Source organism: Scyliorhinus torazame, chromosome 1, assembly GCF_047496885.1.
Source record: "Scyliorhinus torazame isolate Kashiwa2021f chromosome 1, sScyTor2.1, whole genome shotgun sequence".
Lineage (NCBI taxonomy): Eukaryota > Metazoa > Chordata > Chondrichthyes > Carcharhiniformes > Scyliorhinidae > Scyliorhinus > Scyliorhinus torazame.
The window spans coordinates 19904633-19918010 of NC_092707.1; the positions used below are offsets into that span (position 1 = coordinate 19904633).

The window sequence follows — 13378 nt, forward strand, 5'->3', positions numbered from 1 at the left end:
GAGTAATCAAGCTAGAGGAGGATCTGTGTGGGGGGGGGGGGGGGTTGGGATTAACTGGGTTGCTGCTGCTGAGAGTAAGGGGGAGCTGATACGAGACGAGGTGGTCGGGACGGGAGGGCGCCGTCTGGGGGACAGACGGGTGCGTGAGAACTGGGTGAGGAGATGGTTTAAAAAAGGGGATGGCTAGTCGACGAGGGGGGGGGTAAATGGCCCCCTAATCCGGCTGATCACGTGGTATGTGAGAGGTTTAAATGGGCCGATTAAGAGGGCAAGGGTGTTTGCGCACTTAAAGAGACTGGGACGTAGTTATGCTCCAGGAGAGACACCTGAAGTTGGCGGATCAGGTTAGACTAAGGAAAGGATGGGTGGGACAGGTATTCCACTCCGGGTTGGACGCGAAAAACAGAGGGGTGGCAATACTGGTGGGGAAACGTGTATCGTTCGAGGCTAAGACCATAGTGGTGGATAGTGGGGGCAGGTATGTGATGGTGAGTGGCAGATTGCAGGGTGAGGCGGTTGTGCTGGTGAACGTATATGCCCCGAACTGTGGTGACGCGGGATTCATGAAGCGGATGCTGGGACGTGTCCCGGACCTGGAGGTGGGAAACTTGTTAATGGGGGGGGGGGGGACTTTAACACAGTGCTTGACCCAGGGCTGGACCGGTCCAGATCCAGGACCGGGAGAAGGCCGGCAGCGGCCAAGGTGCTTAAGGGGTTCATGGAGCAAATGGGGGGAGTAGATCCGTGGAGATTCGCCAGACCGATGGGTAAAGAGTTTTCCTTTTTCTCCCACGTCCACAAGGTATATTCCCGGATAGACTTTTTTGTTTTGGGAAGGGCACTGATCCCGAAGGTGGCAGGAACGGAGTACTCGGCCATAGCCGTTTCAGATCACGCCCCGCATTGGATGGAGCTGGAACTAGGAGAGGAAAGGGACCAGCGCCCACTCTGGCGATTAAACATGGGACGACTGGCGGACGAGGGTGTATGCGGAAGGGTGAGGGGATGTATCGAAAGATACCTGGAGGTCAATGACGATGGGGAGGTCCAGGTGGGAGTAGTATGGGAAGCGCTGAAGGCGGTGGTTAGAGTAGAGCTGATTTCCATCAGAGCCCACAAGGGGAAACAAGAGGGTAAAGAAAGAGAGAGATTAGTAGGGGAAATTTTGAGGGTGGATAGGAAGTATGCGGAGGCCCCAGACGAAGGGCTGTACAGGGAAAGACGAAGATTACAGACGGAGTTTGACCTGCTGACCACGGGAAAGGCAGAGACACAGTGGAGGAAGGCACAGGGGATACAATGTGAATATGGGGAAAAGGCGAGCCGGCTGCTGGCCCAACAACTTCGGAAGAGGGGGGCGGCGAGAGAGATTAAAGGAGTTAGGGACGAAACGGGAAAGATGGAGCAGAGAGCAGGGAAAGGGAACGAGGTGTTCAAGACATTCTATGAGAGGCTGTACAAGTCCCAACCCCCGGAGGGGAAAGAGGGAATGATACACTTTTTGGACCAGCTAGAGTTCCCGAGGGTGGAGGGGCAGGCAGTGGCAGGTCTGGGGGCGCAGATTGAGGTGGATGAGGTGATCAAAGGAATCGGGAGCATGCAAGCAGGGAAGGCCCCGGGACCAGATGGGTTCCCGGTGGAATTTTATAGGAAATATGTGGACCTGTTGGCCCCGCTTTTGGCGAGAACCTTTAATGAGGCTAAGGAAAGGGGGACATTACCCCCGACAAAGTCGGAGGCGACGATATCGCTAATCCTGAAACGAGACAAAGACCCGCTGCAGTGCGGGTCATACAGGCCCATCTCCCTCCTAAACGTAGATGCCAAACTGCTGGCCAAAGTGATGGCGACAAGGTTAGAGGATTGCGTCCCAGGGGTGGTACATGACGACCAGACAGGGTTTGTTAAGGGGAGACAATTGAATGCCAATGTACGAAGGTTGCTGGGGGTGACGATGATGCCCCCACCGGAGGGGGAGGCAGAGATAGTGGTGGCGATGGATGCAGAGAAGGCATTTGATAGGGTGGAGTGGGACTATTTGTGGGAGGTGCTGAAGAGATTTGGGTTCGGGGAGGGGTTCATCAGATGGGTTAGACTCTTGTACGCGGCCCCAGTGGCAAGCGTCGTTACAAACAGGCAAAGATCGGGATACTTTCGATTACATAGGGGTACAAGACAAGGGTGCCCCCTGTCCCCGTTACTGTTCACGTTGGCAATTGAACCATTGGCCATAGCGCTGAGGGACTCTAAAAAGTGGAGGGGGGTGCTTAGAGGGGGAGAGGAACATCGAGTGTCACTATATGCAGACGATTTGCTGCTATATGTGGCGGACCCGGTAGAGGGGATGCCAGAGGTAATGCAGATACTTGGAGTTTGGAGAGTTCTCGGGATACAAATTAAACATGGGAAAGAGTGAACTTTTTTTGTGATGCACCCCGGGGAACAGGGCAGGGGGATAGATGCTCTGCCGCTGAGGAGAGTAGCAAGGAATTTTCGATACCTGGGGATTCAGGTGGCCAGGAACTGGGGAACCCTACATAAACTTAACCTGACGCGATTGGTAGAGCAGACGGTGGAGGACTTTAAGAGGTGGGATATGGTGCCAGTGTGATTGGCGGGCAGAGTACAGGCGGTTAAAATGGTGGTCCTCCCGAGGTTTCTTTTTGTGTTTCAGTGCCTCCCCATCCTGATTACAAAGGCCTTCTTCAAAAAATAGACAGGAGCATTATGAGCTTTGTGTGGGCGGGAAAGACCCCGAGGGTAAAGAGGGGGTTCCTGCAGCGCAGTAGGGACAGAGGGGGATTGGCACTGCCGAGTCTGAGTGACTACTATTGGGCTGCCAATGTGTCGATGGTCTGTAAGTGGATGAGGGCAGAAGAAGGTGCGGCGTGGAAACGGTTGGAGACGGCGTCCTGTAAGGGAACAAGCCTAAAAGCGCTGGCGACGGCGCCACTACCGTTCTCCCCGAAAAGGTACACCACAAACCCAGTGGTGGTGGCGACCTTGAAGATCTGGGGGCAGTGGAGACGACATAGGAGGGTGACGAGTGCCTCGGTGTGGTCCCCGATAAGGAATAACCACAGGTTCGTCCCGGGGAGGATAGATGGGGGATTTCAATGTTGGCAGCGAGCAGGAATTAGGAAGCTGAAGGACCTGTTTGTGGATGGGACGTTTGCGAGTTTGGGAGCATTGGAAGAATAATATAAGTTGCCACCAGGGAATGCTTTCCGATACATGCAAGTGAGGGAATTTCCGCGGCTCCCGACGCAAGGGGTCCAGGATAGAGTGATTTCGGGGGCATGGGTTGGAGAAGGTAAAGTGTCCGAAATATACAGGGAGATGAGAGACGAGGGGGAGGCGTTGGTAGAGGAGCTGAAGGGAAAATGGGAAAAGGAGCTGGGGGAAGAGATTGAGGAGGGGCTGTGGGCAGTTGCCCTAAGTAGGGTAAATTCCTCGTCCTCGTGTGCCAGGCTTAGCCTGATTCAATTTAAGGTTCTACACAGAGCGCATATGACGGGAGCAAGACTGAGCAGGTTTTTTGGGGTGGAGGACAGGTGTGGGACGTGCTCGGGAAGCTCGGCGAACCACACTCACATGTTCTGGTCGTGTCCGGCACTGCATGAGTTCTGGGAGGGTGTGGCAAGAGTGATCTCAAAGGTGGTGAGGGTCCAGGTCAAACCAAGCTGGGGGTTGGCTATATTTGGGGTTGCAGAAGAGCCGGGAGTGCAGGAGGCGAAAGAGGGCGACGTCTTGGCCTTGCGTCCCTCGTAGCCCGCAAAGGATTCTACTTATGTGGAAAGAAGCGAAGCCCCCGGGCGTGGAGGCCTGGATAAACGACATGGCAGGGTTCATACGACTGGAACGAATAAAATATGCGTTAAGAGGATCGGCTCAGGGGTTCACCAGGCGGTGGCAACCGTTCCTTGACTATCTTGCGGAACGATAATGGAAAAACAGAAAAGACAGCAGCAGCAACCCGGGGGGGAGGGGCGAGGATTATTCCGTGTTCTTGCTTTTTCTTAGTTAGTTGTTGATATTTGCTTTTTGTTTATTTCTTTTTCCATCTGTTGTTAGTTTAATATATTATTTAAATAACGTTTAATGTATATTCCTTTATTAAGTTGTAAAAACGGAAAATCTTTGTTTGAAAAACTTCAATAAAATGTATTTATAAAAAAAAAAGAATTACTGAGATACGTTGTGATCTGGAGTGCACTGTCTGAAAGGCTAGTGGAAGCAGGCCCCACGATGACTTTCTAAAGGAAATCCAGCCTGTACCTGAAAAGCAAAGGTTTGCAAGAAACTGCAGAATTGGGATTGATTGGATAGCTTTTTCAAAGAGTCAACATGATGGGCATATGACCTACATCTGTGCTGTAAAGACTTAAGCGTAAAGATGTCACACATCTCTTGGCCGGTTAACACACAATATCTACAGTCCATCTGAGGATGTGAGCTCTGCATGGTGGTTATTTCACGGAAAGAATCCGAGCTGGAAACATTGATTTTCAAGGGTTTTTATCTGAACAGCGTCAAAAAACATGCTTTACTTTCTTAAATGGCATCACAATAATTGTTCGATCTATTTTGACTTTTAGGCAAATGCTAATTTGGATCTGTACTACCGAAACTTCAGTGATCCTCTTTACGTGGTGGTGTTTAAAATGTTGAGAGACACTTTATATCACATGAAAGGTAAGCTTCTCTTAGTAATGGTATTTATTAGATTGATTAAAGTCCTGGAATTGAACGCCCTTGGAATACTGAAATGAATGAGTGTACGGGCATCTTCCTGGAGTTTATGGTCTTAATTACCCTAGTTGGGCAGCACGGTAGCATAGTTGTTAGCACTGTGGCTTCACAGATCCAGGGTCCCAGGTTTGATTCCCCGCTGGGTCACTGCCTGTGCGGAGTCTGCACGTTCTCCCCGTGTCTGCGTGGGTTTCATCCGGGTGCTCCAGTTTCCTCCCACAGTCCAAAGACGTGCAGGTTAGGTGGATTGGCCATGATAAATTACCCTTAGTGTCCAAAAAGGACAGGAGCGGTTATTGGGTTCGGGGGATAGGGTGGAGGTGCAGACTAGATGGTCCGAATGGCCTCCTTCTGCACTGTATATTTGTTGTTCTATGTTCTATGCTATGGTATCTTCTGACAATGCAAGGGGGAATTTGTATCTCCAATGAATGGGGGGATTTGGTCCCACCTGAGGTTAAGGAGAGGCAAAGGTAAAGGGTGTGGACTAGGAGGCAGGTCACCATTTCCATGCAGCACTAAAGGAATGCCAGCAAAAAATGTTTTTTTTAAATTAAAGTTTTGCAAAGTTTTTCATCATAAATAGTAATTCTAACTCAGCAAAATAGAGTGAACATTAACATAGTGCAAAAAGAGAATATACAATAGCAATTAACTAGACGTGACCCCTTGCGCCTCAGTCTTCCCACACCCTCCCAACGGAGCACTCACCCCCACTCCCCTACGGGTCGCTGCTGCTGCTGACGTTTAAATTTTCTCTGAGAAGCCATCGGACAGTATTATGCCCCCCGCTCAACAGCAGCAGCTCTGTACACTTGGCAAAATTATTTACACATATAAGTAGGCATCTGTTCGTGGTGTTGTCGTCCCTTGCTTCTCCCAGACGGAGTTCGCTGCCGTTGTCGTCTCATAGATTATCATAGAATTTACAGTGCAGAAGGAGGCCATTCGGCCCATCGAGTCTGCACCGGCTCTTGGAAAGAGCACCCTACCCAAGGTCAACACCGCCACCCTATCCTCATAACCCAGCCAGTAACCCCACCCAACACTAAGGGCAATTTTGGACACTAAGGGCAATTTTTATCATGGCCAATCCACCTAACCCGCACATCTTTGGACTGTGGGAGGAAACCGGAGCACCCGGAGGAAACCTACGCACACACGGGGAGGATGTGCAGACTCCGCACAGACAGTGACCCAAGCTGGAATCGAACCTGGGACCCTGGAGCTGTGAAGCAATTGTGCTATCCACAAGGCTACCGTGCTGCCCCTGCTGTCTCGTTCCCCTTCTGCGCACTTCCGCTTCTGCGGCCCTCCCGTCTTCCCCGTTTTCTCTGTTCCTGTGGACGTTAAGTTTGTTAATGTTTCCCTGCCTCCCCCTGCCTCGCTCTCCTCTATTGTTCCGTCTCCTCCCTCTGCCCCCCCCCCCCCCCCCCCCCTGCTGTGGCTCGCCTTTCCTTGTGGCTCGCCTTTCCTTCCTCTTAGATTTAGCTGTTCCTCCCCCCCCCCCCCCCCCCCCCCCCCGGTCTATCTCTCCCTCTCATGCTTTGGCTACTTTCCCCTGATTCTTGGCTATTCTTCCGCTTGTTTGTTGGCCACAAACAGGTCTCTGAACAATTGGGTGAATGGCTCCCACGTTCTGTGGAAGCCGTCGTCTGATCCTCGGATGGCGAATTTGATTTTCTCCATTTGGAGAGATCCGAGAGGAGACTTGATAAAATATTCAAGATCCTGAGGGGCCTGGGCACGGTCAATAATAAGAAGCAGTTCCCTCTCGAGAGAGCATCAAGGACGAGAGGGCACAGATTCAAAATGGTGGGCAAAAGGAGTAGAAGTGATGTGAGGAAAAAATCTTTTCACCCAGGGGGTGGCTGGAGTCTGGAAGAAACTCCCTGAGAGGGTGGTGGAGGCCGGTTTGATCGAGGTATTCAGAAGGGAATTAATATCTGAAAAAAAAATCATCTGCAAGGATAAGCAAGGGAGTGGGACGAGATAAAATTGCGCTTTCAGAGAGACAGCACAAACTCAATGGGCTGAATGTCCTCTTTGTACACCAAAGATTCTGTGATTCAGAGGCATTGTGGTCAACAATTTCAACTCGTAACCACTGGCCCCATTTTTCAGACAGCAGCTGTTGGGGATTATTCTGCTCTTTTGGTTTGCACCCCCTTTAGATCCGCTTATTTTTGATCCAGCACTTTGCACCTTTACCTTGTGCCATCATTGCTTTGGTCATTTAATCTCTCGTCCTCTCCGTCCTATCACTGGCATTCCCTTTTGATTATTCCATCTTTTTCCTGCTCTACTTACTTCATCCCTAATTTTTAATGTTCTGGTGAAAGGGTATGAACCTGAAATGCTAACTCTGTTCCTCACTCCACAGATGCTGCCTGACCTGCTGAGTATTTTTTCTTTGTTCATGGGACGTGGGCAACGTTGACTAGGCCAGCATTTATTGCCCATATCTGAAAGCATAAACCACATTGCTGTGGACCTGGAGTCCCGTGTAGGCCAGACTAGATAAGGACGACAGATTTCCTTCCCTGAAGGACATTCGTGAACCAGATGGGTTTTTACGACAATAGACAATGGGTTCATTTTAGACATTTAATTCCAGACTTTTTTTATTGAATTTAAATTTCGCCCATGCCGGGATTTGAACCCGGGTCCCCATGACTCTGGATCTCTGGATTACCAGTCCAGCGACAATACCACTGCGCCGCCTCATCGCAAGCTGTTTGTTGAAACCTTGCTGTGTGCAAATTGGATATAAGCAATTACTACGGATGCAGGAATCTGAAACAAAAGAGGAAATGCTGCAAAATCTCAGCAGGTATGACAGCATCTGTAGTGAGAGAAAAGAGCTAACATTATGAGTCCAATGACTCTTTGTCAAAGCTCTGGGCAGGGTCAGTAATAAGAAGCTGTTCCCGAGATAGAGAGAGAGAGAGAGTGTCAAGAACGAGAGGGCACAGATTCAAAATGGTGGACAAAAGGAGCAGAAATGATGTGAGGAAAATATATTTTCCCCCAGAAGGTGGTTGGAGTCCGGAACAAACTTCCTGAGAGGATGCAATTTTCAAATTGGATGCACTATTCCCAAATTGGAACCGTGATTTTTATTTTCAAGGTGCTTGATTGGCTGCGGGATGGCCTGAGATTGTGAAACATGCCGTATAAATGCAGGTGCTCTCCTCCCTTCCCCCTCCATATTAAAGATAACTACCGCAGTAACATAATACTTTTGAGTTACATGAATTATAAAATCACGGGTAGTGCAGACTTTCTAACCACAAGCCATGCATGTGAGATCCACTGGCTATAAAGAATAATGAATATTGCAGCATCTTTCAAAGGATTGATGTTTCTTTGGAAGCAAGTGACTGTTAAAATCATTCAAACTTTTCTGCACCATCTAGAATAGCTTACAGATGTTCTCTGTTGTAATACCAGCGAGCCTACCTCATTATCGTAAAAGTAATCACTGAATGTTGCAATCTAAAACAGGAATTTGCACAGTGATCAGCCAGAATTTCCCGATGTGAGTGCAATGCCACATCCTCATTTGCCAGAACCAAATTTAAAACTAATATTTTTGAGCTGCAACAAAGGATCGTGTTGGGTTTACTTAATAATAATGATCTTTATTATTGTCACAAATAGGCTTACATTAATACTGCAATGAAGTTACTGTGAAAAGCCGCTAAGTGCCACATTCCGGCGCCTGTTCGGGTACACTGAGGGAGAATTCAGACCGGAGCACCCGGAGGAAACCCACGTCAGACACGGGGAGAAAGTGCAGACTCTGCACAGACAGTGACCAAAGCCGGGAATTGAACCTGGGACCCTGGTGCTGTGAAGCAACCATGCTAACCACTGTGCTACCGTGCTGCCCCACTGTGCTACTGTACCGCCTTTATGTTAAGATATAGTTTGTTTATAATGTGCGAATAGGTGAATGCAATTAACAAAAAATTTTGTATGGCTGTTTTAAAGAGGGAGAAATATAGATCTCTCATTCAGCATATACCCTACATAGGGTATCAGTACCGTTTGTATATTGCTGCCTGTCAACAGAGTGATGCTACACACCGATGAATCTGTGTTTTTGAGAGCTCGGTTAAATTCGGTTGCCGAAATCCATTTCTTTGCTGTGCTTTCATCATTCCTCACTTTTGCCCTCACAGATCTCCAGACTGCATTTGTGAAAGAGGTTCATGACTTTGTGCTCGAGCAGTTTAACAGTAGCCAGTCGGAACTGCAGAAGATCCTGCATGATACGGACTATATCCATCATGACTTTAACCCCCTGAAGCTCAGGTGTCAAGCAAATGCGGCATGTGTGGATTTAATGGTGTGGGCCGTTAAGGATGAGCAAGGTAGAGATTACTTCAAGTTCAGAAATCCCATATTTTCTCTTTTGCTGTATGTAAGGGTCCTTCCTGTTTACCCTTATTTCCCCTTCCATTATTTTAGTGTTATTAATTTTTATCTATGATGACGAATGGACATGTGTCTTTAAGGCAGGCAACAGATTTCAGAAGTTGCAGGAGAGAACGCTCTGCTCGTCTCTGCTGGTTTGAACAGGAGCTTCAGACTTGTCACACGAGAGAGATGGGGTGGGACTCGGTTTGATTGATTGGCTGGTGGCCACTGAATTGGTCCAAAAGACCGTACTCTACCCAGTAACAGGTGGTGATTGGATCCTATCCCAGTGGAATGATTTTCAGAGTCCCAAGGAGTCAACTGAAACAAGGTTCTGCTACTTTTTCTCCTCCGTGATTTCACCAGAAAAGCTGTGAGTGCTGTGTTCCTAAAACTGCAGAGAACCTGAATGAATTAATCTATGGAAAAACCATTGCAGGTTGCAAATGAAGACCAGGATCTGCTTTCTCTCTCCAGAGAGGCTGTGACTGCTGCATTTCTAAAATTGCAGAGAATGAATGAATGAATCTCAGAGAAAACCATTACAGGCTGCAAACAGAGAATTTAACCTGCAAGCAGGTGTGCTAAAAACTACCATCTGAAACAAAGACTCTTTCTTTTACTTAGATTTTTTTCTCTCCCTTTCCACCCGTGTGCGCATGTGCATGTGACTTGATTGGTGAAGTCATTTGTGGTATGACTCTGGGTCAAGTGGGGCTGAGATTGACCCTGCACTAGCCCAGGGTGTCGTAACATGTGCAATACTTCTTTTCTTTTAACTGGCTAAATCAAGCTGAAAATATTGGCCAAGTTTTATGTTGTTCTCACAAAGATTAAACATTTTGATGGATCCTTTTTCAAAAGAAAGATATCAGTGCTAAATGTTATCAGTAGCTTTTTATAACTTTCCTCCTCTTAAACGACTCTCTTTACTGAGATACATTTCCATGAAGGTAAATTTTCATTGTCTTCACCAATTTGGCCGTTTTTCACCTGTGGTTCTGGACAAGGAACTGGATATTCATTCAGGCTTCAGGACAGCGCCAGGTCCAAATGGGGATCCTGCCCCACCCTTTCCAGCAGTGTGACCCTGACAATAAGTCATGGAATCTCTGGTTCTGATGCATCCCCCCCCCCCAACGTGCGTACCACCACGAGGCTGCCTCCATTGAGCTAGTGGCCTCTTCATGCGGGGTGGGGGGCAAAATGTATTTTCTCCACTCTATCTTGGGATATGTGGGTGCCGCAGGCAAGGCCATCATTTCAGGGCAGCACAGTAGCTTTGTGGATAGCACAATTGCTTCACAGCTCCAGGGTCCCAGCTTCGATCCCGGCTTGGGTCACTGTCTGTGTGGAGTCTGCACATCTCCCCGTGTGTGCGTGGGTTTCCTCCGGGTGCTCCGGTTTCCTCCCACAGTCCAAAGATGTGCAGGTTAGTTGGATTGGCCATGATAAATTGCCCTTAGTGTCCAAAATTGCCCTTAGTGTTGGTGGGGTTACTGGGTTATGGGGATAGGGTGGAGCTGTTGACCTTGGGTAGGGTGCTCTTTCCAAGAGCCGGTGCAGACTCGATGAGCCGAATGGCCTCCTTCTGCACTGTAAAGTCTATGATAATTTGTTGCCCATCCCTAATTGCCCTTGGAATTGAGTGACGTCTTTGTCCACTTCGGAGGCTAGTTAAGATTCAACCACATTGGTGTGGGTCTGGCCACATGCAGGTCAGACAGGTAAGAATGGCAGATTTCAGGGCAGCACGATGACGCAGTAGGTTAGCCTTGCAGCCTCACGGCGCCGAGGTCCCAGGTTCGATCCCGGCTCTGGGTCACTATGCGTGTGGAGTTTGCACATTCTCCCCATGTTTGCGTGGATTTCGCCCCCACAACCCAAAAAGATGTGCAGGCTAGGTGGATTGGCCACGCTAAATTGCCCCCTAATTGCAAAAAATAAATTGGGTCCTCTTAATTTAAAAACAAAAAAAGAATGGCAGATTTGCTTCCCAAAAGGATATTAATGACCTCGATGGGTTTTTACGCCAAGCAATGATAGTTTCCTGGTCACCATTACTGAGACTAGCTTTATATTCCAGATTGTACTAATTGAATTCAAATTTCTCCAGCTGCCATAGTGGGATTTGAACCCATGACCTCAAGGTGTTATGCTGGGCCTCTGAATTACTAGTTCAGTAATATTACCAGTATCTCACCATCTCCTCTAAACTGCTGGGGCGGCTGCAAAATCGTCCATAGTGGGGCCTCAATCACCCAAATTAACTGCCCGCCTCTGGTGCAAGCAGCTGATCCTCTTTCTAACCCACAGCTGGGAAGCTTCGGTACTAGGAATATATTACGGAGCCCCCTGTTTTCCCAACACTACACCTTTTATCCCCCCCACCCCCACCATCCAACCCCATCTCCACGTGGACAGGAAAATCAAGTGTGGGTAAGCTGTTCAGTTGTGGAGGGGATTCACCGTTGTTATCTATTTTGGCTGTTACTTTTGAGCCGGGGTCATTGGATAAGCAATGAGTAGGAGGGAAATCCTGGTTGATTTTTTTTTTCTCCCCCAGCGATTTGGAAGCTGCCAGTTTACTGCTGCCTTATCTGAGACGAAACAACTTGGCATAATGTAGGCATCAGACCTGGTCCAGTACCAGACTGGGTATTGCAGTTATCAACATTGTGGAGCAGTTGGTAGATAATATAATAATAATCTTTATTGTCAGAAGTAGGCTTAGGAACACTGCAATGAAGTTACTGTGAAAAGCCCCTAGTCGCCACACTTTGGCACCTGTTCGGGTACACAGAGGGAGAATTCAGACTGTCCAATTCACCTAACAAGCACGTCTTTCGCGACTTGTGGGAGGAAACTGGAGCATCCGGAGGAAACCCACGCAGACACGCGGAGAACATGCAGACTCCGCACAGATCGTGACCCAAGCGAGAATCGAACCTGGGACCCTGGAGCTGTGAAGCAACTGTGCTAACCACTGTAGTGGGATCAATGCTCACATTCTCCACTTTGATTTTATCTTTGGCCCATTGCTCAGGCCACCCATTGTGTCATTCAACAGTTGACACATGATGTGCCGTTTGACGCCTTTCAACCTGTTTATAACGTGAACGATAATGGGCGGGATTTTCTGCACCACCCGTGGCGTGGAGTTGCTGTTGGCGGCACCGGCTGGAAAAGTGGCACAGTGGTCAGCACTGCTGCCTCACAGTGCCAGGGACCCGGGTTCAATTCACTGACTGTGTGGAGTTTGTATGTTCCCCCCATGACTGCGTGGGTTTCCTCCGGGTGCTCCAGTTTCCTCCCACAGGCAAAAGATGTGCAGGTTAGGTAGATTGGCCATGATAAAAATGACCCCTTAGTGTCCAAAAGGCTTGGTGGGATTATTGGGTTATGGGGATAGGGTGGATTGTGGGCCTAGGTAGGATGTTCTTTGAGGCGGTCAGTGCAGACTCGATGGGCTGAATGGCCTTCTGCACTTTAGAATATTCTTCTCTATGATTCAATATTTTGTTTTATTGGGTCTATCTACCATTTAAATTGGACATGTTGAATTCCACTTCCTTATGAATCGACTTCCTGAAGAGTTATTTTATATTGTTAAGGTCCTTCCTGTGTGTTCCTGTTTATTCCTTTATTTCCCCTTTCTTTTATTTTTACTGTTACATTTTTGATCCACAGATGATTAATGGATCTGTGACTTTAAGGCAAAGCAGCCTGCAAGTGGCCTGTGCCTTTAATTCAAGCAGACCATTACAGCAGCAGGAGAGATCAGTTTTGCCTTGGTTTGATTGGTGCAACTGATGACCAATGAATTGGCCCAAAAGGCTGTGCTCTGCCCGGCAACGGGTGGTGATTGGATCTGATTCTACTGAAATGGTTCAGAGACGTAAGGAGCTTTCAGTTTCGGGAGAAGACCCACTCTCTTTCCACTCCGTTTTTCTCCGGAAAAACACTTTCTGGACTGGCAGAAGTCTGGATGAATCTGGTGACAGGAGAACCATTACAGGCTGGGCAGAGAAGGTCCAGAATCTGATCACTCACTCTCCAGAAAAGGCAGAGGCCTTGAGGCAAAGTTTAATGTGAAGCAAGATGCTTCTCCAGGAGAAGCTGTGAGCAATATTGCTTAACTACAAGGTAGGTCATTGCAGGCTGTAAACCAGAGACTTTAATCCACAAGCATACCGTGGAG

The 13378-nt window shown here is 48.4% G+C and overlaps 1 protein-coding gene across 1 annotated transcript in view; it reads left to right on the plus strand.

The window, feature by feature from the left end:
- pi4kab (phosphatidylinositol 4-kinase, catalytic, alpha b) overlaps window positions 1–13378 on the plus strand; it is a 345324-nt gene that overhangs the window by 61665 nt on the left and 270281 nt on the right. The window contains exons 10-11 of the mRNA XM_072473986.1: window positions 4599–4695; window positions 8940–9131. Of these exons, the coding sequence (XP_072330087.1) occupies window positions 4599–4695; window positions 8940–9131 (289 nt within the window). The remainder of the gene's footprint in view (window positions 1–4598; window positions 4696–8939; window positions 9132–13378) is intronic.